The 27,688-nt window shown below is 47.2% G+C and overlaps 1 protein-coding gene across 1 annotated transcript in view; it reads left to right on the forward strand.

Annotated features, from left to right (window-relative positions):
- The window catches only part of ITPR1 (inositol 1,4,5-trisphosphate receptor type 1), a 320,526-nt gene that overhangs the window by 276,459 nt on the left and 16,379 nt on the right, over nt 1–27,688 (forward strand). The window contains exons 55-60 of the mRNA XM_069476048.1: nt 3,923–4,087; nt 8,884–9,079; nt 10,448–10,540; nt 12,107–12,246; nt 12,714–12,879; nt 16,437–16,597. Of these exons, the coding sequence (XP_069332149.1) occupies nt 3,923–4,087; nt 8,884–9,079; nt 10,448–10,540; nt 12,107–12,246; nt 12,714–12,879; nt 16,437–16,597 (921 nt within the window). The remainder of the gene's footprint in view (nt 1–3,922; nt 4,088–8,883; nt 9,080–10,447; nt 10,541–12,106; nt 12,247–12,713; nt 12,880–16,436; nt 16,598–27,688) is intronic.

Raw genomic sequence — 27,688 nt, forward strand, 5'->3', positions numbered from 1 at the left:
AAGCATTGTTTGGGGCAACTGTTAAAATAGCAGAGGCAAGAGATAGTGGCAGGCTGACACCTCCCTCTTGATCTTCTTGTGGTGCACTGGGCCTCTGAGTGCATCCTTCGGGCACCGAGAGTCTCACTTTTAGGGAATATCCCCCTCGGGAGTTGGGCAGGAACAGTGATGGCAGTTGAGGTTTAAGTTGGTTTGCCGATCTGGTCGAAGGTTTGTTGGGAGAGGAGATTTTAGCCAATAAGTCAAATGATGAAATATTAACACAGCACCCACTTCTGGTGAGGGCCACATGGAAAAGAGGGGGGAGGTAAGAGGGTAGGAGATGGAGCAGGTAGAGAGGGAAGAGGAGAATCAAGGACAGTTCTTTAAAAGTTGGTGGTGACATTTGGAAATGCTATTCCACTGCCGTTCAAGGATGGAAGCCAAGTGCATCTGTAGGAGGATTCTTAGGAAATGGAGACAGCTGATGCAAGACCACAAATTGGAGAGGTTTCCTGGTGAAGGGAAGGAGAAAATTTGGACATGTGAGGCGCTGGGGGGGTCTAAAAATGCCTTCCAGAGGTTTCTGCCCTGAGCATCTAAGGAAGTTGAGGTCTCTGTACAAAAATGGAAGTGATATTGCAAAATAGGTTAAAATAGTAATTCGGTACAACAGTAAATGTGCCACAGTGGGTGTCCAATGGCACTGGCAGCAGGGCCTTTAGAGGAGAGACCGCGTCCAGCTGATAAGCCCAGGGTGGAAGTGGCGTCTGAAGGTGGGGAGGGTCTGGCCAGGAAGCAGGACGGAGCTGGGCGTTCGGTGTCTGTAGACCAGAGCAGAGCAGTGGGGAAGCCCGGGATGTTATCAAGAGGCTATGAGGAGTTGAGTTTCACCTCGTTTGTGGTTACATAGTGATTGGTGGGAACAGATTCCGCACAAGTCACCTGTTGCACTGAATTTCAGGAGAGAACAACTGGACTTCATCCTGCAGGTCAGCATTTCCAGAGTGTGTTCCAAGTTGATAAATGTACGTGAGCAAAGGGTCCCGTGGTCGAATCAGTGTGGGACGTGCTCGGTGAAACACAAAGGTTTGGTTACTGCAGGATTTCTCAGAGACTTCAATATACTCATATGGATTATGAATCTCCAAGAAAGGGAAACAGTGTATTTTGTGTTGCCCGAACTTATTGGCCCACAACTTTTTTTTTTTAAGTATCACTCAAAATCAGTGTCGTATAGAATATATGTTGGGAAACACTGTTCCCAGCAGTGGGAAGTGCCTGGGGTGTTTTTGAGCCAAGAAATGGTATCTACAAAGTATTCTTGAGAAGATTCATTCAGCAGTGATGAGTCGTGCGGATCCAGTGGGAGGGCTAGGGCGGGTGGACCGTTCCGGGGCTGCAGCGGTGCTTTGGCTCACGTGTGACAAGCCTGAGTCGTGGCCGTGGTGTAGAAGGAAGAAGGAAGGTACAGACCTCACAGATGCGAAGGAGATAGTAACACGTGGCCGGCGCAGAGCCAGAGCCTTCACCTGAGAGCCGTGTACTCGGCCTCTTCTTCAGGCAGAGGAGGTGTCGCCGTCTTGATCGGGTGATGGAAGAAGCAAACACAACTCCAGATTTTCAGTCACGGATGACTGGGGGAAGAGTTAATGCGGCCACCTAAAGTGAAGTCACGCAAAGATCAAGTTTTCAGGGGGAAAGCACATTTAAATTGTCAGCATAGTGGGCTTGAGGTGGTAAGACATGCTGCCAGCGTTGGCTCTGGCATCTGGAAGTGCAAGGCCAGCATGACAGAGACACCGGGGTGGGGAGGGAACGTATCTGTATCGCCTGCAGCAAGAGGAAGCTGTTTAGGAAGGAAATACAAAATAATTACAGAACTAAATGGAAGAAACTCTCGGTGTTTCAGAGGTTATCTTCTATGGGCTGTTGAGTGCTTTTTTCCTCTGGTCTTTAATCATCCCACCATCATCACTTCTTTAATATAAATCGTGTGAGGGAAAGACTCAAATGAGACAATTAATTGCCATTTATAATAACATGAGCTGGGCAGGGGAAAGCCAAAATAGCTATAATAAATAATTATGGAGAGGGAAATTCTAAAAGAGAGGAACTCCCATGTGGAGCTTGTCAGAGAGGGAGAAGTAGCTGCGGGCAGAGACAGAGCAGGGATGCTGGACATCTGAGAACTGTAGGAGGACAGGGTGGGCCCTGAAAGCCCAGTGCCAGGAGAGCGGCGAGAAGCGTGGCAGGCAGGGGAGGACTGCTGGGTGTGCCCTTGCAGAATCCACAGGAGGCTTCCCACAAGCTGCTTCTGTGGAGGGTAGGGGGCCTGGGGGCCAGATGGAAGACTAATCGGGCAGAGTAGCTGGGGAGCAGGCAGCAGGCTGCAACCATCAGTGGGAGCTCTCTGTTGGGGAAGCAAGAGAGGAAGCCGGGGCAGCAGTTACAGGGGAAAGTGGATTCAGGTGAAGCAGATGGCTTGTAGTTAAGACCATAGGAGCCTGGGCACATTGGAGGTCCTGCAACATCAACCATAGTATCATTTTCTCTTCTGCACCCTCCCGAAAACCCCATCAACACGGATCATCTGGAGTCGATGATACTTTCCTACACTATGAAAGACCCTACACTAGCAAAGGTTACGATATTGGGGGGAAGAAACTGGCAGATTGAATGTTTAGCCCGTCTGGGAAAGCCAGAAGTTCTCTGTGGGTGTTGGCTTCCTTGCTTATCTGATTGCCGAGAAGCTCACTTACACCAGCCTACCAGATTAACTGGCAGAATTTCCCCAGCACCTGTGGCCAAGGGAGCTAGGGTAGCAGAAGATGGTTTCACCAAGTGCATCCGAAGACCTTGCTCTCCAGCTTTCTCCTGAGTCAAGTCTTTCTGTCAGTATGTTGCTAGAGAGGGACTTCTAGGCATGGGGTTTCTATCAAAGGGGGGACTATACTGTACAGTCGATCAATTAGGACTCCTTCAGTTACAGGTGTCAGAAAACCTATTCCATGCTAGCCTAAGCAAAGGAGAAAATATACTGGTTCATTTTAACCAAGAGATCAAGAGCCTAGCTTCAGGCACTGCTGAAAACAGGGGCTTTCAGGACAGAGTTCCTCTTCCGGTAGTGCTCTCAGGGTTGGTGGTGGGGCAGCTCCAGAGCTTACAGCCTTTTGGGTGCAAGGTCAGTGGGAAAGAACAAAATTGTCTTTTGCTGCAATCCCAGGGAAGAGCTGTGCCTACCCCTGAACCAGCCATTGTAGCCAGGAAAATACAATATTGTACTTGGCCAGGTTGAAACCCCACCCAGGCCTCAAGGACTGGTGCTTGGAGAGAGGTGGATCCCCAAAGGAAAATTAGAAGTTATTTCCAGAAGAGAAGGCAGGGAGATAGAACTCATCCTGAAGTCCGTTACATTTTGTCTCCCACCCCACCCCCGCCAAGAGAAGTCTCATTTTCCCTGTGAACTTAGGAACGATGGAAGACTGGCTGCCTCTCATTAAATTGTAACCCTATAGTGCCTAGAATGTAACAAACTCAGAAAGCACTTTTGATCATGCTGATCACAGGGTTCGTGGATTGAGGTGACTTCTGTGTTTGACTAACTCATATAAGGATGTTAGAAATGATTCATATCTCATTTTCAAAATCATAATCTCAGTATGTGTTAATTTTGTTTTTGCCATATAGAAATGCTACTTGATTACTGTTGCACATAGTTATTTGACTACCATGTAATTTGCGATATGCCTGAAAAGCAAAGTAATGAAATGACTTAGAGCCCCCAAATGGCTCTTGGAGGGTTTGGTGGGCACTGGTGCAAAAGGAAGCTTGTGCCTGGGCATGGTTACTGAAGTTCATTCGTGTGGGACTCTCTCTCTCGGCTCTCATGAAGAGTTTGGTACAATCCAAGCCGTCTGACTGGTCCTGTCATTGTTCTCAGGTCTGCAATAAAATCATCTTTCTAATGAGCTTTGTGGGCAACTGTGGCACGTTCACCAGGGGCTACCGAGCCATGGTTCTGGATGTCGAGTTCCTTTATCATTTGTTGTACCTGCTGATCTGTGCCATGGGGCTCTTTGTCCACGAATTCTTCTACAGTTTGCTGGTGAGTACCTGGTGTCGAAATATTTTACGTATGGAAACCTAGAAAAGCATTCTGTGTCCTCTCTCACCACAAACCCTTCCTCTTAACGGATTGGCACGCCTGGCCAGCAAGGTCGAAGCCCCGCTGTCTACAGTCTTTGGGGCATCTGGAAACAGGTCACAGGAAACAGGTCGGCTCGCAGGAACCCAGGAGGTGCAGAGCCACCCTGCGTACCGTCCTTCTCAGCAGTGGCAGACGTCTACGGTCTCGTTCAGGAGATGTTACTTCTACATGCACCTTGTTTTTCTTTCCTCCGTAGACTCAGCCAGCACTAACCAAGGGGAATGCTTTTGAGACTATCATCTAACACTCCTCATGGCATCCATTTCTCACGTAGTGACCCCAAGAGTAGGAGCTAGTTTCAAAGCCCCAAGATTCACGATCATGAACTCAATAGATTTATCGGTCCAGGAGGCCTTTTCAGAAGTTATTGTGTCCCACCGTGAGCCCAGTGCTTAATATCTTGACATTCTACGAAATGAGTTAGGCATTTCATAACCTTATTCCCAAACAAGTTTTAAAAGTATATTAATAGATTAAAAAAAAAAAACAAAAACTGCTTGCTCCCCCATAGTTAGAGGGACTCTAGACCCCTAGAGTTGTAGATAAGAAACCATTTCCTTGTACCTACTTAAAATGACGGGAAGCATAAAACTGACCTATCTGCAAGCAACACCGTAGAGAGACTAGAGATACTAAAATGTTTGTCAGGATGAAAAAGATCAAGGCCTAAGTGTTGGCTTAGCAAGAGTGATGGACTTGGAAAAGGAGAGCATGGAAAGCTCTTCAGGGAGGTGCTGTCCATGTGGTTGCTGGGCTGGTTACTTAATGCTCTGTGCCTCGGTTTCCCCATCTACAAAATGAGAACAACGTATCTCTCTCATAGGGCTGTTGTAGAGATTATATGCAGCTATGCATGTCAAGGTCTTAGAATAGCACTGCCACACGATTGCTGGCTATTAGTGTCTTTGTCATCCTGTAGTCCTTTTCCCAGTCAGAGCACCATAAAGAATTCACCATTCAGATCACCAACATTAGCTCATTTCGTTAGTGGCGAATGTTGGCAGGCTAAAGAGAATGGATTCTTTCCCTGGTCTTAAAATAGGCCTGGCCATATTTTGAGGTTTTAGGCAAAGAGGTCTCAGGTTGTGGTCTCAGATTGCCATTACGTGGCCTGCTTTGGTCACTTTGCATCAGAAATCTTTAGAGCCCTGTGTCTGTTTGGGAGCCTTTTTGTCTCATGTAGTAATGTCCCTGGGTGAGGTTACCGGTTTGTGAGTCGGGGAGACCCAGGTCTGCCCGTTGCACAAATTCCTGTTGTCCCTTGGCAGGGAGGCAGCACAATTCCTGTTGTCCCTCGGCAGGGAGGCACATTTCGGTGGGTGGTCTCTCTCATCCCAAGAGACAGGAGAGTCCCTTTCCGACAGTGCTGTCTCTCCCTGATAGAGAGTGTGACGGTTCCTGCCGTCAACCTCCAGTTGGCTTCATTTCCTTTTCTGTCTATTTGTGTTTTTTTGGTGCTTTGCCGTGCCAGCCGGTGCCAGTGTCAGGTGCAGGGGCTGTAGCGGTGAGGCGGGCACGGCCCCTACCCCCGCAGGCCTCACCGTCTGGAAGGCGGTAGCTGCTGCCCTGTATCGGGTGCTCCCTGTGTCTCCGCCCCTGCACTCTCTCACTGCCACCTCCGAGGCAGATGGGATCTTCACGTTGCAGCTGAGGAAACCCAGGCTCGGCCAGGTTGGGTAACCTGCCCAGAGTCACAGTCAGTCAGTGGCAGAGGCAGGAGAACCACTCAGTTCTGTCGATTCCCAAGTCTAAACCGCCTTTCATCTGAGCACGTGAAAAAGTCCCTGCGTCAGTGAAACTGGTATGTCACATTGCAGTTTGCATCTGTGCTTTCGAATCTCTAAGCTGTCCCAGAAAGAGTGACTCCAAGCTTCTGATGGTGTCACCTGAGCTCAGTTCAGTTTGCGAAGAACACAACAGGATCAAACTGGCCGGTGGCTGGATGTCTCCCCTGTGCTGGGGTGGGGGAGGGGTTGCTAAGCCGTCTGTACCTGGACTTGTCTGTGGCTTTGAGTGATGTGCTCTTTTTGGTGTCAAAAGCAGTATTGAATGCGTCTGGCGAGAACCACAGACAGAGTACTGAAACTGCTCAGGTAATTCCACTAACGAGGAAAGCCTGCAACCGAGAGAAATTGGGCAGCCTGTGAAAGGAGAGCGACCTCCAGCCGGGAAAACCCATGCCTTACTGGGCTGGGGGAGCTCCCTCCACGCCAGCAGGCCAGAAGGGAGGGAGGGTGATCTGGTGGCCTGATTAAAGTGCTGTCCCCCGCCCCCAAAGACTGGCTGGACCCGGTCTCGAGCCTGCATTAAAGTTGTGTCCTTAGAAAAACATTAACACCCGGAGATGAAATGTGCAAAGTTCATAAGCAGGCAGTTAACAAAAGGAGACTAATCCAGATGGTCAGTAAACGTGGAAAAATGTTCACCCTTAACTGCTAAGCAGAGACACGCTAATTAAAACAACAGCATGATCCCGTGTTTTACCGGTCACGTTAAGAAAGGTTTAAAAGCGTGATTGTGCCCAGTACTAGTGAGAGTGGGGTGAGATGGGCATCATTCTTGACTAGTGGTGAGTGTAAACTCACACCACCTTTCTGGAAGGCAACAGGCAATATGTTCCTTTCATAATGAACATTTGACCCAAAGATTCCATTTCCAGAAATTGGCCAAAAAGAAGTAACTAGACAAGCATGTATAGAGGCATGCACAGCGGTGTTCATCAAAGCATTATTTATAATGACTTGTAATTGAAAGCATTTTGTGACTTTAAAAAAAAAATAAAGATATTGGCTATGTTAACTGTATTTTCCATACAGTGAGATACTAGGTAATCATTTTTGTCAGAGAAACGTTCATGATGGCTCAGTGAAAGAGGCTGGCTACATGCCAGTATTATGATCTGATATTTTTGTAAAAGTATGTACGTATATAATACATTTTTTAAAGGCCAGAAGGAAGTAACTTGTTGAGTAGATGTCTGTAGATGATGGAATCATTAGTGAATTTTTCCCTTTGTGCTTTTCTGTGTTTTCCAGGTTTCTCCGTTGAACAAGTTTAATTTTCTAATTAGAGAAGGCTTTTCCTTTTTATAAATAATACACGTTTATTGTTTTAAAATCAGAAATTATAAATAAGTAAAAAAAGATTGCTTGTCATTTCAGTGATTTGGGGGCTATATAATCTCCATGGTTTTAACCACAGAAAACAAGTACCATGTGTTTGTTGCCTGCAGTTGCTCTCACTTGCCGCTTCATGTTGAGTTGCTGGAAAATCTTTAACCGACATTAACAGCAACACTTAGCCTTTTGTACTCCTGTGTTCACTAAATGCCTCTTTCCTGCTTCCTTTTAAGTATCCTCCTTTACCCAGGGCCCTTCCCAGAACTAGTCTCAGAACACAGATTGGTGTTAGGGAGGCAGAAAAGCTAATTGACCTGAAAATAACCTCGGATGTAAAATTCTAAATTGGAAGGGACTTGGAGATCAGCTAGTGCAGTCCACTTATTTCACAGACGAGGAAAGCGAGGTCCCAAGAGGTTAGATGGCTTGATCAACGTCTTGCAACAAATTCAAAGCAGAGTCAGGATTCAGGCCCTTCTCCCCTGACTCACTTCACTGTGCGGTCACAGCCTAGAGCCACGGTGGAGACCAAACCTTCAGGAGAGGATTTTTGTCAGCGCAGAGACCATGTTAAAGCCTAGTCTCCAGGTCCAAGAGCAACCCCGCTATTCCCCACCAAATACCTGTGATCTGTGATCGTAGCTCTTGGAAAACCAGCATCATCCTGCATACCTGTGTGTACCTGCAGGAATCCTGCATTTCTCCGGAAACCAACTTCTTGCAAAGAACAGGTCCCTTAGCAGAGGGCAAGCTTAGACTGTGAACACGCTGTGAACGGCAGGGGTCTTCCTCCCGCTAGGGGAGGACAGTAAGGGTTTAGGCTTTCTGGTGTGTTACTACCACCAAAGTCCCTGGGATGTACTAGCTCTGTGACCTTGCGCCAGTCTCTCCATCAGGAAATTAATGATGATTACCTTTTATTGCATTTGCTCAGCGTACACGTATGCCCATATGCCCAGCACTGTGTACACACTGTTTGTTCTTCACAATAACTGCATCTTCCAGTCTGCAAATGAGGTCACTGAGGCTCAAGGGGATGGGGACAGTCCCTAGCCCAAGATCATAGTGGCAGTCATTAGTAAAGCTATGATTTGAACCTATATCTAAGTCCAGAGTCCTTGCCACTTACACTGGCTTACAGTACGTCTCCCTTCCACTAGACACTCAGCTCCAAGAGGGCAAGGACCAGGGTGACTGGCCCTCCATGGAAACTCAGTAAATGCTTCCTAAATCACTGGATGCCAAGACCCGCATCACTTTCCTCTCCCTTTCTGAAACTCATTGGCACAACCATGTATTTTCTCTATTCTTGGGACGTCTAAACGGCTCTGTGTGCTACTTGAAATTGCTATTGTTTCCTGCCTCCCTCTTCCATGTTTATTTTTCCCTATTTCTACCATCTCAGTTTTCACTAAGAGAGGCAAGATGTTCGGTGTCAAGATTATAGTATAATGCCTTTGAATTTCCAATAGGGTGACCCCTCTATAAACCAAGTTTTTGTTGTGGGATATTAATATACATCTAATATACGGACTTCTTAAAATTATACTATCATCTTCTTTTTGTTTTTTAAAGCTCTTTGATTTAGTGTACAGAGAAGAGACTTTGCTTAATGTCATTAAAAGTGTCACCCGCAATGGACGGTCCATCATCTTGACAGCGGTTCTGGCTTTGATCCTGGTTTACCTGTTCTCAATAGTGGGCTATCTTTTCTTCAAGGATGATTTTATCTTGGAAGTAGATAGGTTGCCCAACGAAACAGCTGTTCCAGGTGGGTTTGGGATCTTCTGATCTTTTTTCATGTTAAAAGAATATTTCCTGATTATAACTGAACTAAAGAAAATAATGACTTTAGCGATGTAGATATCTCCCCGAAGACTATGAATTCCGAATACAAGGCATAGCTCTCACTTTATCCAAAGGGCGATGTGGTATATCAAATGCTGCAGGTGAGTGGCCAGATCTTACATTTAGTTTATTTACTAACATCATATTTTAAACTAGTACAAGTTTTTTATAAAACAAATTGTTTTATATATATTGAAAGCATTGGCATATGCAGCCCTTTGACTTAGTAAATCTACTTCTAGGAATTTATACTTAAAGAAAAAACCTTCTGACTATGCATGTAAAAACAGACACATAGGGGAGGATGTTCACTGCGGTGTGAAACTGGAAGCTGTCTAAATGGAAGGGGGCGTTGCATCAGGGGGTGTATCCATGGGGTGGCGTCCCTTGCATATGGCTGCCTCTTTGTAAACCTTCATGGAAAAATACCCACAAGATATAGTGGGAAATGACAGAAGGATAACAACAGTAGGATCACGTGTATATTTTTTAATTAAAAAGCTCATACACATATATATATATTTTTTTAATATAGATGAATATACACCAGACTGCTAGCAGTGGCTACCTCTGTATTTTTTGTTGTTTTTGTTTGTTTGTTTGTTTTGTTTCTATATGCAGGTTTTACAATGAGCTTGTGTTATTTTTATATATAGCAAGAACAAAAGAGATTTCCAACTTTGAGAATGAAAAAAATGACCATATACTTGAGTAATACCCAAGTGTTTCTTCTCAGTGGAAACAGTTGGCACTTAGTAAAATATTACTGGTTTTTCACCAGGCAGCCAGGCACCCTGAGTCTAAGGAACAAACTAGAATTGTTGTGACTGCCTGAGCCAGGCAGCCTTTGTTTTCTCCTTCCCGAATTCTGTATTCTTGGCATGTAACTGCAGCCTCAAGTCGGGCCAGCCACGTTAGGGTTCTGAACTCACTGGTCTGGACCTTGGATTTCCGTGAGTGCCCGCTGGGGCCACGCAGACTTGGTATAAATCTTGCTGGAGTCTCTGTGTTCATAGTGTCGAAGAGTTTCAGTGGTTTGTCTTTAAAGTTGGAGAGGTGCTATTTAAGTGTGATATTTCTAGTAAGCCTACAGGAATTGACATTTTTGGCTTTTTTCCCATCCAGATCACCACATGAAAGTGTAAATTGCATCTCTGCTTTGAATTTATATGCAGGATTCTAGGGTGTTATTTATGTAAAGAATTGTTTAATCAGCCGTGAATTGGGGACTTCAAACATTTTAACCGTATGCTGCCAGACTGTTCATCATAAAATTCCTTCTTTCTCCCAGAAACCAGCGAGAGTTTGGCAAATGAGTTCCTGTTCTCTGATGTGTGCAGGGTGGAGACTGGGGAGAACTGTTCCTCTCCTGCACCCAAAGAAGGTAGGACCTTGTGGCCGCCAGCCTCGAGCTAGTGTGAGACTCCTCCAGAGGCTTAGATGATGCCCGCGATGTTGGGAGCAGATTAGAGCACATTTACTGCTCCGAAGTAAGGCCTGCAGCAAAGGGGAGAGGCTGGGGAAGAGGGGAGAGTGAAAGGGAAAAGGCAGCTACATGTGAAGAAAATACCTGATTAGACTCAGCCAGTTTTTGCTGAGTGCCCGCTATCTGCCAGGGACTGCGCTGTACTCTTAAGAGACAGTAATGTGGTGTGGGAAGCAAGCAGGTGATACTAGATAGGTGATTACTGGAGAGTATGCAAAATGCTGGGAATGAGGATGGCATACAGGAGATAGGACCCAGCCTGATATTGGGGTGCGGGAGTATCACTGAGAAGGTGATATTTAAACTAAAACAGAAGACTCCTGGGCAGAGGAGGAGAGGAGTAGGTATTCCAGGTGGAGGGAATAGCTTATCTAAAGGCTTAAAGGTTTAAAAAAAAAAAGTTTGGGAGATAAAGATTAGGAAGGAGAGTAGTAAGAAATGAAGCCAGATATAAAAGCAAAGGGTTACAGCCGGGCGCGGTGGCTCACGCCTGTAATCCTAGCACTCTGGAGGCCAAGGCGGGCGGATTGTTTGAGCTCAGGAGTTCGAGACTAGCCTGAGCAAGAGCGAGACGCCGTCTCTATTAAAAGTAGAAAGAAACTATATGGACAGCTAAAAATGTATATAGAAAAATTAGCTGGGCATGGTGGCACGTGCCTGTAGTCCCAGCTAATTCAGGAGGCTGAGGCAGGAGGATGGCTTGAGCCCAGGAGTTTGAGGTTGCTGTGAGCTAGGCTGACGCCATGGCACTCTAGCCTGGGCAACAGAGTGAGACTCTGTCTCAAAAAAAAAAAAAAAATAGCAAAGGGTTACATCATGAAGGGTCTTACATGTCAGACAGAGGAGGTTAAACTTCATCCAAAGGACAATGGGGGTTGTTGAAAGGGGAGTGATAAGATGAGATCCATGTCTTAGCAAGGCCATTCTCACTGCAGCTGGCGAAAGGAACAAGGTGGCCAGCAGGGGATGGTTCTTCCTCCATAAACCAGTAAGAATGAACAGCCTCCAGAGTAAAGCAGTTTATCCAGAGGACCTGCTGTAAAACCTGCCATCAAACTGGATTTAGTCCTCACAGCATGCCCAGTAAGGAACCTGGGTCCGGTAGCATTACCCTCATCTGAGAGGCAAGATGCCTGTGACTCAGGGTGGTTAAGCAACTTATCTGACGTCAACTGACTATTCACAGCTGGGACTAGAGTTTAAAAATCTGAAAAGGATAAGGGAATGTTTTAGATTTAATAGAGGAAGGACAATACTGACATAGCTTGAGAAAGTAGCAGGGGTTAGCGATGAAACCAGAATGGCCCCAGATGACTTGAGCTTTTGAAAGGGAGATCTGGACTCTTGATTTCATTCCTTCTCGTGCCTGTTGGCTAGAAGATGGCATTCAGGACACATAATTTCAAAATCGGTCTCCCTTTCCCCCGCCCGTTTGAAATGTGTTATTCCCTGCCGTGCTGACAGAGCTGGTCCCCGTGGAAGAGACGGAGCAGGATAAGGAGCACACATGTGAGACGCTGCTGATGTGCATCGTTACTGTACTGAGTCACGGGCTGCGGAGCGGGGGCGGAGTAGGCGACGTGCTCAGGAAGCCATCCAAAGAGGTAAATTAATCCCGAGGGGAAGGAAGGGCACAGGGGGCGGGAGGGGTGGGTGGTGAGAGCACAACGCAGTGGTGTTGAGTGTAAACTGAAGACGCAGAGGAAGAGCCTGAGCGGCGCTGGGTGGCTGCGCGGAGCCAGCTCGTCCGGGCTCCCCGCCTGCGCGTGGTCGCGTGGACGGAGCGGCGGGACCAGCTGCCGGCGCGGGCAGCTGTCTGTCCCCGTCCGGAGGCTTAGGGAGCGCTGCCTTCAGGGCCGCCTCGGGCCTACCCGAACGCCTGGCCAAAACCCCTGCTGGGCGTGTCACGCCACACTTGAAGAAGTCACAGTTTCAACACAGGGTATGACAGGAGACACGGTTGTGGGTTTTAACTTCCGCCCAGGGAGACACGGGGCTCACTGGGCCCCGAGCCCTGCGGACCAAATGGTGGCGAGAGAAGCGGACTGATTCGGGCCCCTCTCTGTTCCAGGAACCCCTCTTTGCTGCTAGAGTGATTTACGACCTCTTGTTCTTCTTTATGGTCATCATCATCGTCCTTAACCTGATTTTTGGGGTTATCATTGACACTTTTGCCGACCTGAGGAGTGAGAAGCAGAAGAAGGAAGAGATTTTAAAGACCACGTGCTTTATCTGTGGTGAGTGTCACCGCCCAGCCTCAGCAAGGGAGCAAAGGCCGGCGTCCAGAGGCACGTGGCGACACAGGGTGTGGCGGGGCAGGTGTGTGCCCAGTGCTCTGTGGGAGGCAGCGCTGCTTCCTGTTGACTCTGTCCTCAGCGGTGACTGCGGCCCTCCATCGCCCTGACCCTGCTAGGAGGTGTTAACATGTGGAGTGCTGGTGAATTCCCTGCAGCAGTCGCCCATGTTTCAAGGAATGAAGTTTTGGGAAGCAGAAATGCGACTGCACAGGATTTCAGACAAATGCATCTCAGGGTCTCTTTATTGCGGGACAGCCTGAGCTCCCCTCAGTCCCATTCTGAGTAGACTAGAGTGGAGATCTTTCATCCAGTTCCGGCCTGCGGGTGTCTTCGCCGTGGGTGGCATCAGGCTTTAAGTGAAGAAATATTCCTCTTAGAATAAATAGGGTGGTGAAAGGTTCAGAGCTTGGACATGGGAGTCAGACCTGGGTTCTGATTGGGCTTTTGCCACTTACTAGCTGTGTAACTGTGGGTTAGTCACTTAACGTCCTCAACCTTTTTTCTTCATCTGTAAAATGGGTGTAATAATGTGCACTTTTCTGCATTATTGTGAGAATTAGGAGAGAGTGCTATGTGACACTCCTAGCATAGAACATGGCACATGGTAGGCACCTGAGGATAAGTAGTGAACTGCTACTAAAAGAGGTGCATAGGGTCCCAAAGAGGTCATTTTCAGTATAACTACAGGAAAAGATACGTAAATGTAAACGAACTGTGTAGGCGTCTAGGAGCTGAGCAATCATTTCAGGATTATTCATAATATAGTTACTAAATATATAAATTTCCTACTGATACGTATACTAAAACATGAGCATTTTCCATTTAAAGACTTAAATTATTTGACTTTTGCCCCCTTGAAAACTTTTAAAGCTTTTTGTTTTGACACAATTTCAGAGTTACAGAAAAGTAATAAGACTAGGACAGGCGGGGTGTGGTGGCTCACGCCTTCAATCCTAGCACTCTGGGAGGCCGAGGCCGGAGGATCGATTGAGGTCGGGAGTTTGAGACCAGCCTGAGCAAGAGCGAGACCCCGTCTCTACTAAAAAAATAGAAAGAAATTATCTGGACAACTAAAAATATATATAGAAAAAATTAGCTGGACATGGTGGCACATGCCTGTAGTCCCAGCTACTTGGGAGGCAGAGGCAGAAGAATTGCTTGAGCCCAGGAGTCTGAGGTTGCTGTGAGCTAGGCTGATGCTACAGCACTCTAGCCCTGACAACAGAGCAAGACTCTGTCTCAAAAAAAAAAAAATAGGACAAAGAATTTCTCCATACTCTTCACTCAGATTCCCCATATATTAATATTGTATCACGTTTGCTTTATTCGTATATACACGCACTATTTTTCTGAATAGTTTGAGTGCAAGTGGCTGACACGATGCCCTTATCCCTAAATATTTTAGTATATATTTCCTGTAAATCAGAACTCTCTTGTATACAGCAGAAATATCAAAATTAGAAAATTAAAACATACAATATTAGTCTTTAATCTATAGACATTATTTAGATTTCACCCTTCATTCCAGTAATGTCCTTTGTAAAAAATCCCAGGGCATGAATAGCACTCAAGTCACCATATCTGTTTAGCCTCCACTGACGTATTTTAAGAATATAGGTCAGTTACTTTGTAGAACGTCCCTTGATTTGGGTTTGTCTGATGTTTCCTCATGGTAAGATTTGAGGGTATGTATTTTGTACAGGAATATCAAAGACATGTTGTATTCTTCTCACTGCATCCTATCAGGAGGCACACGATGCTGATTCATCTGATAACCGGTGATACTAACTTTGATAACTTATTTAAGGTGGTAATTGCTAGGTTTCTCCATTGCAAGCTGCTCTTTATGGAAAGACAGTTTGACACTTTGTAAATATCCCATTCTTTTTTTTTTTTTTTTTTTTGAGACAGAGTCTTACTCTGTTGCCCTGGCTAGAGTGCCGTGGCATCAGCCTAGCTCACAGCAACCTCAAACTCCTGGGCTCAAGCAATCGTCCTGCCTCAGCCTCCCAAGTAGCTGGGACTACAGGCATGCGCCACCATGCCTGGCTAATTTTTTTCTATATTTTTAGTTGTCCATATAGTTTCTTTCTATTTTTAGTAGAGACGGGGTCTCGCTCTTGCTCAGGCTGGTCTCGAACTCCTGAGCTCAAACAATCCACCTGCCTCGACCTCCCAGAGTGCTAGCATTACAGGCGTGAGCCACTGCGCCCGACCGATATCCCATTCTTATATTAAATTTTCACCCACTGGTTTTAGCATCCATTCATGATTTTTGCCTGAATCTATTATTATGATGGTTGCCAAATGATGATTTCCTTATTTTATTATTCTTTCTACATTTGTTAATTGTCTTTTTATTTGAAGAAAGAATTTTTCTTCTCCCCGTGTATATTTGTATATTTTTATTTGTAACAACATGGACTTGTAGATTTTTATTTTATCCAGTGGACTATAATCTTTTGCTGTCATTATTTGATGCTCAGATTGCTCCAGATTTGGCCAGGGAGAGCCCTGTCAAGCTGGCTTCTGTGTGTAGGCATATCATTATCATTTTCTTTGTACTTTCTTACTTTTTTGGCACCATAAGATATTCCAGGCTCAGACTCACATTGTACCTTTCCTGACCCAGCCCTGGAATCAGCCATTTCTCCGAAGATCCTTGGTTGTTTTTAGTGGAGAATGGTATTTAGAAGCCAAGACCCTTGGGACTAGGTATGCTCATTCCTACTGATGCTGCTCCCAGGGTTTATTAGGGTGCAGATCTAGAGGACAGGTGTATGTGTATACGTGTGTGTGTGTGTGTACGTACATATACATGTGTATCTATACCCATCCATATATATTTTTAGAAAAAAATTCAATATTACAGGAATTCTGTCTTTCTTCCTTTTCATATTTGTGTCCTCTTCTTTGGCAGTGAGGAGTTTGGCTCCCATTATCTATAATGTATTTATTTATTTGCTCAATCCTAAAATACATAGAAACTAGTTTCAGAATTGCTCACCCAGACCTCATCAAAATATAAACTTACCAGCTAGAGTTCAAAATTTGGTTAAAGTTCTTATTGTCTTTATTCTTTCTCCTCTAAAAACTTTTTTAACATGTCTGCATTTTGGCATTTACCTGGCAAAGGGACCTCACCATCACTGGTTGCCTGCTACATGTGAGTGTGTCACACATGTTACCATTTAAGCCCTAAACAGTCCTGCAGCCTAGGTGGCTGTCTTCCCATTCACCGCCAAGGCTGCTAAGGCACATGGAGCTTAAGCAGCCACTGGTAAGTGGCACAGGTGGGATTCAAACTGGGGTCTGTCTGATTCATACCTGTGTTCTCCTGCCATAGTGGGGACGTGAATGCATTTATGAGGCCAACAGAATCCAACTCCTGACAGAGAGAGGAGACAGCAGCCTCCTCTGTGTTGACAGTTCTGTGATGGATTTTTCTGTACCGTGTCTGCTCATTTGGGGCCGGGGGCTTTCTGTCTCTTTTTTAGGCTTGGAAAGAGACAAGTTTGACAACAAGACTGTCACCTTTGAAGAGCACATCAAGGAAGAACACAACATGTGGCACTATCTGTGCTTCATCGTCCTGGTGAAAGTAAAGGACTCCACAGAGTACACCGGGCCTGAGAGTTACGTGGCAGAAATGATCAAGGTGAGTGGGAAGGTCTCCGGGAGGGCCCGCTTCTGTGCTCCGAGCGTGGTCCTGGCAGCCGGGGAGCCGCCCTGCAGGGAAGCCACAGCTGATGCTGGCTGAGCCCTCCTCACGGATGAGGCACAGTACTCTGTGAACTTGGTGTGTTCTCTCAGGTGACCCTGGGGACCCCCAGCCGGGTGGTGTCAGCCTGTTAAAGGAGGAAACACTGAGGCTCAGAGGTTAGCGCATGGACGTGGGGCTGGCTTTTAACCCAGATCGAACTCCACAGCCCCAGTTCCCGTCTCTTTGTTAATCTGCCTCTCTTCTTGATAATGCTCTTTTTTTCCCCCGTCTCATGGTCTCTAAGCGGTGCCTTAAAAGCAAAATGATCACGCTGTGTAGTTCAGCATGATTTGTGTTTGGCCTCAGCCTAGCCTTTCTGGGAGACGCTCTGCTAAGCATCAGGAAGGGAGCATATGATGGAGGGATTCGAGTTCCAGTCTAATCTTCCTGCTGATGGGAAGTGTGGACTGCCGTGTCGCAGGAAGGGCGAGAGCTGCCACGGGTTTTTAGAGAGCTCTTCCCGGGCAGGGCTCTGCGGACGCACCAAACGTGTGCGGTGGGAGTCCCGGGCCAGCTGTGCTTTCTGCGCTGCATTAAAGTGTTCAGGGGTTTCTGGCAAAGTGAGCAGCTGTGAACTGTGAACTCTGGGGAGCTTTGTGGTTTGCACTGACTCACTCAGAGGAGCAGGGGAGCCATTAGCCGCTAAGAAAGACAAACGCAATCCGGGTACCTGATCATACGTTCTCCTGAATGAGCCTGCCTGTGTTTCCTGTGCGGATGAAACTGTCAGGCTTTTTATGGTAGGATACTGGAAGTCAGGCCTGTTCAGGTGGGTGTCTTCACTGGTACGCCTGGACGCGGGGCTTGCGGGTTCATCGCTGGCTGGGCAGCCTTCCCCTGCTCATTTCCCGAACACCCACATCACACAGGCTCTCGGGCCTCTCCTAGGTTCCGGAGCCCTTTCTGGGGATTCTGCGCCGCCTGTACCCTTGAGGACCTTAGGATCTAATTCCATGCTTCTCAAATTTTAATGTACACGTGAATCATCTGGAGAGCTTGTTAAAAGTCAAATTCCGACTCAGCAGTCACTGCCAGGACTTGAGATTCTGCATTCCCAACAACCTTCCAGGGGATGCCGCTGCTGCGGGTCTGTGAATCACCCTTCCAGTAGTAAGAGTCTAGCAGGAGACACAAAACAGATACCGGTTTAAGAAATTACTGTCCAGACCGGTTATGTGAACGACGAGGAGAAATATTCCTAATCCTTTCTGTGTCCTCAGCCCTCTGCAGTCTGTGAAGTTCCTCCATATCTCGCATTGTATTTGGTCATTAAAATCAGTGGGGATCCAGGAGGAGGGAGCTTTTGGGGTTCGAAGAAATGGACAAGGGATCATAGCAGACATGACTTTTGAAAGAGAGGAGGATAAAGAGACAAGGATCATAGGTTAGCAGAAGGGAAGGAGAAAAATGAACACAGAAGGGGGAGGAAGAGACACAGGTTCCAGAATGAGGGTGGTGGTGTATCCCCTTTGACAGATGAAACCCGGGTTGGGGCTGAGTGACTTGCCTGGGAACAGCCTGGAAGGAGCAGAGCCAGAATTCAAATCGAGGTTCGTCTGAGTCTAGAAGTCACCCCACGGTCATGTGGTTGGTAGGAGGCTGGGAGGGTGCCGGTGACACCGGGCCAGGTGGGAGCAGACTCCTGTTTTTAAGGAGATTAGGAATTCTGGTGGGTGCCAGTGCAGATTTTCACAGGTTAGGTTTCCAGGGTCAGCGCACATTAACTGAAAAGTCCTCAGATCCTTTCTTTTCCCCCAGTTGTTGACACTGGCAAGTTAAACGCTATTTAATCAGCATTCACGCTGACCCAAACCTGTCTTCATGAACAGATGATGACCTTCGTTTGCATTCAGTGCCTTAATGTCTAGAGGAGATGACCTGTACTTTTCACCCTTGTCACAGGTCCCTTTTCTCCCCTCACTTTGTTCTCTTCTCTCTAAAGCATTTGAATGGGCCCTATCTTTAAAAAATCTTCCAGGAGCCAGTTTTGAAGTTTTCTGCTAATCACCTTACTTTCCAGTCACAGAAAACCCTGGTGCACTTTTGGGTTTCTGTCTGAATCATGAAGACTTAAAGGAGTCTTGTGAGCAGTCAGTTGATGAGGATTAAGAGCCAGGGTGACCTCTAGCCTGCCACCCAAGCTGGGCAGAGCCCACTGCGCTGCGATGCTCTGAGAACCCGAGCATTTGGTGTGCGTTCCTCATCCACGACGTCATTCTTTGATTGTATGAGACTTCTTGTCAGAGAGCCTAAAAATCTGTAGCATCAAAGAATTCTTAACTGTGAATGTCAAGGTTGCTGAGGAACCACATGTTGGGTGTATCAAGCAATGGTTGAGAGAAGTGTTAGATCCACCAGCTGAAAGGCTGTGCCTTTTCGCCAACCCTGTGTTCAGTGGTGTTCAGTCTTGAAACCACATGAATCCCTGCTGGGGACTCCTAAGAGAGCATTAGCCACAGCGGGTGGGAGCTGGGGGTGCTCAGCTGAATCATTCAGCGGGGGCTTGAGCCCCGTGGGACCTCAGAGCTGTGGTGCAGAGGCTACTAGCCCACACTGTGGCCCCGACTCAGTCATGCCCTGTGGAGGCAGCCACCGCCAAGAGACGGGGTCCCCGCAAGCCTCCCTCCTTGGCGGAGCATCTTGCCCGTCGCTTCTGGGAGGAAAAATCAGTTGATCTCTTTGGAAAGCCAACCTCAGACGGTTGCAGTGACTCCACCATGGAGGACAGAGAAGGAGCAGCTGATGCACAGTGTCCGAGATGGAAGGAGAAGCAGGCTGCCCTTTTGCTTTCCTTGTGTCCCAAAACAAATCTTTGAGCTGGCTCTCCCGCGGCATGCAGGCCTCCGGAAAACCACCTCTCGCCTAGTGACAGAAGGTCGGGGTGTTTCATGCTTCTGTGGCTCTACTTTAGCCCATTGATGAAGATCCCAGAGCCTCCTAAAGACTTGGGAAATAACAGCTGCCAAAAGGCCACCCGACAGAACCCGTGGGGAAGGCAGCTGGGAGCAGCTCCTTGCAGACGCAGCATCAGGGATGGCAAATAGGTTGTCATCACAACCAGCAACTGCTTGGTCGAATCTGCCTGGGCACTGTGTTGAAAAGGGTTTTCAGAAACTCACGCTGACTTTGAGACAATGACATCTGACCAGTCAGGAAGGAGAGCGGTGAGCAGAGTGGCTGTATGCAGAGCGTGGCCCTCCCTGCCTGGACCCTGGTCCCAAAGGTGAATTTCCTCCTTTGGTGGCTGCTTGACCTTATGAAAACACAGGACAGTCCTGCTAGGTCAGATACAGCACCTTTCCTGATTCCTTCTGGAACTGGCCCACAGTCAAGGGGACAGGACCTCTTCTCTCTGTAAATGGCATCAGCGCATTTCCTGCCGTCCCAGGAGGGAGGGATAGAAGACACATGTGAAGCAGCTCTGGCTCACAGTTTAGAACTTCACAACCAACTGTTCATTACAAATTGATTATGTCTTGACATACAGAAGAGCACATATTCTCATCTCTCTTCTTGTGGTCTGCCCCTCTCTCCTTTCACTGGAGATGGGCATATCCTGGCAAAGCCATGGCCAGGCTGATGCCTGCCATGAAGTCGTTGCTGCCCAAGAACTGGAGGCAGAAAATCCAGGGTTAAGAGTCTCCGCTCTGCTCCTTCCTAGCCGTGTGACCCTGGGCAAATGATGGGACTTTGCTGAGCTAAGTTTCCTGTCTGTAAACTGAGGTTAATGCCACCTCACTCATCCACTGAGTAGTGCAGATGAAATGAATGTTTGAGACCCGGCAGGTTGGTAGGCACTCATGGAGGGAGGGGACGGGTGACAGAGCAACTGATGGCGGGCCTAGAGCACAGGCAGCCAGGAAGCAGGGGCTGCGGGGCTGACAGCAGAGCTGACGGGAGCATCGTTTCCTAGGGTTCAAAGACCGTAAGACACCCTGGCTACTGGCACGTTGCTGCTAGGAAAAGTCAGAGTGGGCATCTTGACTCTATGAACTTCTCATTGGGAGAATCCCTATGTCTTCCTCTCTCTTAAATTTTAAATCTTTAAGTGTCCTTAGATGTTGAGGCAGGGCATCGTTGACATTATTGTTCTTTCTCCGTTGAATCAGGTGAAGATACTGGTGAATTCCACCCATGTGATTAGTGGTTTCCTCCACTTGCTTTCACTGCCCAGAATTAGGACCTCATTTGATTTGGGGAGTGGACCCTGAGTTCTGTGTATTCAAGACACACCTTAGATTATGTCATGACGTCATGCGTGGTTTGCTGGTAGGTTTGTCCTTCAACTCAAGCACCTGCTGGAAGGTGGTGCTGTCACTCACGTGACCAGGAAAACTAACCGTCCTCACAGTAACTTACAGTGCCACTTAGTCCAGCAGAGACAGCCTCTTGTTCATTGACTCAGGCCCCAGACAGGGCTGTGCTTTCAGAGAAATGTGACTCTGGAGTGACCTCACATAGCCCCTGGCAAGTCAAGGCAAGGGAAAAAACCCCGAGTTCCTTTCCCCACAGGAACTAGAATTTGGTGCTACCGTGGAGAGTTTTGGTGATAGCCTTTTAAAGTTAACAAGGAAAATTTTATTAGCTTGGATCTGCATTTAAGTTTTCATAATAATTTATGTGTCACACACCCTTCTTTGATTACCTTTAACACCGTTTGGTTTTGCTATAGTGCCAGTTGCACTGAGACTTTGTGTTAGTCCATAGATGACAATTTGAAAGGCTATGCTATTGCATGTATTTAATCTGAGTAAGTGGTAAATTCATTGTGAGTACTTTGCCCGAGAGAATTTAAATACTGCACCATGGGCATGAAGTAGATAGAAGATCGACATATGCTTCCCAGCAAAGACACAGCAGCCCATTTTTCCACTACAGACAAATACAGGAGACTACAGTATTCTTGAAAGTTAGAAACTCAAGAAGCATTAAGGAGGGAGATTGGTTAGAGAAAACCAAACAGTAACTTAAATATAAGGCATCTCTTTTGCTAATTAAATATAGATTTCATTTCTATATCTTGGAATTCCTCCCTGCTAACAGAAGTCTTACATTTTCAGAGGGGTGTTTTTGAGTGATCAGATATTGTTCAATCACGTTTCAAAATGTTCTGATATCTTGGGCTGCTGTGGCTACCTTGTCTTCTCCAGGATAATACGTAAATTAACTACTAAGATGGACAGTGAAATAACGGGGCAGAACCTACCACCCCGCGAGAGCCTGAGTGTCTGGGAACAGGAGTGGTCCGTGCTGGGCTCCCCTTTGCCATGGCAAGACAGATTGGATAACAACCAGTAACAGGTCACATTTAACTTATACGTATGAAATGCACACTGTGCGTGCGTCATCTCCCTTAATCCTCATCACAGCGTAGTCAGTGGCACTACTGCCATTTTACAGACGGGAACCGAAAGTTTGGGAAGGTTGGGCAGCCTCTCCAGGGTCGTGCTGCCGGGGAAGTGCTATAGCTGAATTGGAATCCAGAGCTGCCGAAGCAGAACGCGCCCTCGGGCTGTCCTGCCCCACACATCCGCGTGTGGCCAGAGATGCGGGTGCGTCTGTGCATGGGCACACGCCCTCCGCGTCCGGAATGGGCAGCCGTTGGTCGTCTGGCTTGTCTGACTTGGATGGGCAGCAGCACACACCTCCCCCAGTGACACGGCATTAGCCCCCTTTAAAGGGGCCAGATGCAGAAAAGGCTCCCCCGGGGTCTTCGGGGAGAAGAGTGGGAGAGACTGCTAGCACCTCAGTCAGCAAGACCGCGGTTAGATGGGGTGTAATTCTCGGAGCTGCCACCTCAGGGACTACAGGGGTTGTGGAAATGACAGGAATTTGAGGAAGGGTATAAAGCGCAGCTCTTGCAAAGGATATATCTGAAATCTATATTAATCTTGACTTGCTAAAATGATAAACCTCACTACGCTCACTTAAGCTTGAAACAGAATGACATGTCCTTTGGTATAACCAGATTTGGAGAGAGAGAGTGTGTAAGTCAAAGGAGAGGGACAGTTCCCTAGAACCACAGGCAGCCTGGAGCTTCCACACCCAGGTGACTCATCTGAGTGAGTATAACTCCTGATAATTAAACATTAGAATGTCTGGTCCATTATCTTTTAAGCCTGATGCCGACTTTTTCTCACAGCTGGGGTAGACACCTTTCTCCTCCCTCCCTTCTCCTCCTCCTCCGTCTTCCTCTCCCCCCTCTTTTTTCTTTCCACCCCCCCCCATTTTGCACACATGACATTCCTTTGCAGATTTTCCAGTTTGTTTCATTATGTATTAGTTCACTTGATTTCTTCAGAAACGAGCTGTACAGGGATATGAAAGCAAAGGAGCAGTTTTCCGGATCAAAAGTAGCGTCAACATGGCAGCAAATGGAATGCTCTCAGAAGGTCTCGGGTGCTTTCCACATAGGAAGGGGGAGTCCAGAAGCCCAGATTCCTGGAGAATGCTTTTCTGACAGCTGTGGGCAATTTGCACCAAAAAAAAAAAAAAAAAAAAAAAAAAAACCTAAGAGAGAGCCTTTTTGCCTGACAACATCTCAGAGTAAATTTTCCAAGCATATAAATTCTATTAGTGAATTAAGTACTACTAAACATCTATGAGGACACATTGTGAGAAGACTCAAAAGCTATAGGATATCTGACCCCAGCACTTGTGTTTATCTATATTTGATAAGAAGACACAGGAAGCAGACAAAGTCACAAGCCACACGTTAAGAGCAAAAGATCACAATGGGAACTGAATACTTGCGTGTCTCTACTGTTTACAGGGGGAACTGTTGACAGTTTACAAGGGGAACTGGCCAAAGTCCTGCACCTTTCTTGACCCAAGAGAGAGCTGATGCTGTAAAATCTGCAGGCAGGCTCTCGCCAACGTGGGGACAGCAGCTTTCTGCCAGGGGTAGTCCAGGGAACCACGTGAGGGGCTAGAGGGAGGAACTCTGAAAGAAAGAGACGGAGAGTTCCTTGTGGAGCATAACTGGGTGACAGTGAGACCCTAGATGTGTCGGGGGAAGGGATGGTGGCAGCGGTGACCAGAGTAAGGGAGTAAACATAAAAGTTCACACAGCCATGGTGAGGAGTCTCAGTTTGAAGTCCCTGCCACGCAGCACTTAGGAACAGGGCAGGGGCAAGGGAGGGAGGGTCCAGTGGGGCATGCACTTCACTCTCCCCGGCCTGCTTTCCGCCGAGTTTTCGCCGCCTCTGTGAGTCAGGCGGGCAGGTCCCGCTGCAGATAAAGTGACCTGGGCACCCTCCACCTCGTGCAGGTGCGCGGTAATGGGTTTGGGTGTTTATGCTGGAATTCCGGTGAGGGTGCTGGGAGGAAGGGAGTGCCTGGATAAATTCCTGGGACACGGACATCTCAGCCTCGGGAGCTGTATCAACAGCTCCCTGCCGAACCTGGGAGGCCACCGGGTCACCTGGGCTCCGAAAGCCCTCAGCCGTGGGCGCAGATACAGCCTGTGCTGCCCTCTAAATACGATTCCCAGAAGGCGTCCTGGAGTGAGCTGACACCATGGCAGAGTTCAAGAATATCAGAGCGAGGGAGAGGCGCAGAGGGATTTGGCACTGGCTTCCCGGTGGCTGGAAACAGCGTGTCAGCGTCATTGGACTCGCCGCCCAGCCGGCCAGGCCTGCTCTCGCCCCACCCTCCGCACTGGAGCTTGGGTTCGCGTCAGTGGCAGCTGCACAAAGTGGTTGCTGAGCTTAAGTTTCCCCACCCAGCCCTGTGGCACATTCTGCCCTTTGGTGTAGAGGGGATAAAGTCACCCTCGTCCCACGGAGCACTTCATGGGCACTTTTCTCTTACTGTGAAGCACTTGGCCTTTGGAGCCCAGTTCTGCACTGACCTCCCAGTGCTCCCCTCTGAATTGTCCACATCCTGACCTTCGTGGAGGGTGTTGTAGGTGCTGGTTGTGACAGTGAGTTGAGCAGGGCCATCATCTGCCCTAAAGGAATTTATGTGCCAAAACAGGGCACAGGGGGAGTCAGGTATACCCAAGAGTCCAGTCCCTGAGACTGCAGGACATGAGGGCTGTGCACAGAACTGTTAGGCCCGCCAGCTAAAGGTTCGTTTCACCACCTGTGAAACCAGTTCTGCCCATTGGTTATTGCTTCCAAGGATGTAAGTACACGCTGGTATATATATAAAAAGTATTTGCATATGTACACATTTCCCCGAACCAGGCAGATTTTGTTGATAAGCTCTAGAAATGCCCTTTCTGTGCCCTCTCCTTACCTCCCTCCCTTTTCCCCCACTACAGACGTCCCTCTTGCCCCTTCAGTTGCAGACACCTTGACAGCCTTCTAACCCCTTTATTTCTCATTTACTCTAAGTACTGACTGTCTCTGATAGAGCTAGACTGTAGTATGTCACATGCTCCTGAGACGCGTGTAACCAAAACAATGCTCTAACCTGGAAAAGGTTCTGAATTTGACTGTCTTTATAAAGTACATATATTCAGAATTCTTTAAGACCTATCTCTTTAAAGTGAAGCCTGCTAGCATGTCTCCAGGGAATATGAGAGCGAGGAAAAGTTGTTAGTATCTAGGTATAGTCACTTGTATTTAAAGGTTGTACAGGTGGACAAGCCTCTGGGTTCTCACCTTTCACAAGGCCTCTCTCTGCGGAGCCTCAGTTTTACCACCTGTAAAATGAGGACATTGAACCAAAAGGTCTCTCATGCCATTTTTAGCTCTAAAATTCCACGAAGCAGTGTTCAGAGTGGTGACAGGAATTCATGAGATACAACAGGGAGGTGTGGGCCTTAGGGTCTGTATTGGGAGCCAGGATGTGGTGGTCAGAGGCGGGGGAAGACCTTTGTGAGCAAGCTAGTAAGTACTGGGGTCAGAGTGCAAGGGGCAGGTTAGGAAATGGGGGATTTGGCAAGGATGGAGGAATTTGGAGAATCTGCACATGGCAGGTGATCTCTTTCCTAGTTAAGAGATGAAACTGTGTGGCATCTTTCTTCCAGACGGTGACAGTGCTGGTACCCTTCTCACCTCCTTATGACTCTCACAAGACGGTGAGAAAGATAACGTCTTCCTATCACTTCTTTCTCAGAGTGTGTCTAGGCAGGGCTGACCTTGAGTGAAACCATTTCAGTCCAGATAAATTTTCCGGTCTGTAAACCCATCGGATGATGAAGCTTAGATGGAACGATGTGTGTGAAGCAGCTTATTGGTGAGGGTGTGTGTGTGTTCAAAGATAAATTTATTTTTTTCTGAAACAGCAGCAAACACCTTTGGAAAGATATTTAAGTAGGCTTAAAACAAGAAAAAAATATTGCATAAAAGTATTAAAAGATAAAACTTGAATACTAATGGAAGTCTAGAAAAGAATAAAAGAAAACCAATGAAAATTACTAAAATCTCAGGTAGACCAACCTTGGGCAAAGAATAAAAAAAAAAAAATTCCCATAGATAAGCACTGGGAACATTCTGGTATATTTCTTAGCTAATTGAAAATGCAGAGGAAGTTGCCTAAGCAAAATGTCGTCAGCCAGCTTGGATGCTGATTTGGGGAAAAGGGTGAGTTTGCCTGATTGTTCCTTGTTAGGAATCTCACGCGGGCTGGCCCTGCCCTTGTCCAGCACAGGCAGCGGCCCCACCTTTCTCTTCTGTGACCTCTGGGTTCCTCGACCTGGCAGCCCCAGGTGCCCAGGACCCAGCTGTGCCCCACTAGTTGTGCACCCTGCCTTCTCACCGACCCTGTGGGTGCCCGGGGGACACTTCACCTGTGGCCCCAGAATGACTTGAAAGAATGATTGTGCAGCTGGCTCTGCCTAGAGATTTCATCAGAAATGGGTGTGGTTCTCTCTGCTGGCACGAGCCTGTCTTTGTTACGCTGTATCATCCAAGAACAACTATTGAGTCTGGGAAGGGTCATTGGTCATTCCAGCCCAGCTGAAGATTATATAATATGGCCTGTTTTGGTAATGTCATTCAAAGCTCAAAAACAGAGCCGGACTGACACCTCAATTTGTGCACAGTTTGGACAACCTTCATGTGGCTTAGTTGGTAAAAGAGAAATCAGTAGCTCTAAACTTTTATCCCAGAGAAAGAGAGGAACTAACTTGACACAGCAGATGAGCACTAAAACTGGAGTCAGTGTGTGCATTGCTGTGCTATGACTCTCTGCTAGCTTTGTGACCTTGGCATATGACATACGGATTTATAATACTTTTGCATAATGCTTGCCAGTTTATGGGACACTTTCACAGCCGTTTGATCCTTACAATAACCCAGTGAGGTGGCTGGTGATCTCTTTGTGGAGGGTGGGGAGGAAACAGAGACCAGGTTGGTTAGCTGACTCATTCAACTCATTCGTTGTCCTGTGTACACGTTGGAGAGTCACAGCCTGAACTCTAGCTTCTGACTCCAGGCTGGTCCTCTTTCTACTGGCACACTAATGTCACAAGGCTATTGTAGACATTTACAGAATCTATGACATACAGGAATATTTTATGTAGTTTGAGTTTACTGTACTTCTGGGAGAGGGGGGGGGCTGAACCCTTGAATTTGGGGCTGGCCAACAAGTTCCAGGTGTGGAATCTTTTTTTTTTTTCTAATTAATAGACTATTTTCAGAGCAGTTTTAGATTTACCAAAAAATGAGACAGAAAGTGTGGAGTTCTCATACAACCCTTTCTTTCTACCTCACTCCCCACTTTCCCCTGTTAGTAACGCTTGGCATTGCTGTGGCGCACTCACAGTTCATATGCCGGCATTGGTACGTTATCATTAGTTAAAGTCTAGAGTTTACCTTAGGGTTCACCCTTTGTGTTATACATTTTCTGGGTTTGGACAGATGCCTAATGCCACGTACCCGCTGTTACAGTGTCACACAGAATAGTGTCACTGCCCTGAAACTCCTCTGTGCTCTCCCTGTTCCCCCCTCCCTTCCTCTGAGCCTCTGCCAGCCACTGGTCTTACTGTGTCCAAAGTTGGGATCTATTTTTTTTAGGTTTTTTCTTTTAATGTAT

The sequence above is a fragment of the Eulemur rufifrons genome, chromosome 7, assembly GCF_041146395.1.
Source record: "Eulemur rufifrons isolate Redbay chromosome 7, OSU_ERuf_1, whole genome shotgun sequence".
Classification (NCBI taxonomy): domain Eukaryota; kingdom Metazoa; phylum Chordata; class Mammalia; order Primates; family Lemuridae; genus Eulemur; species Eulemur rufifrons.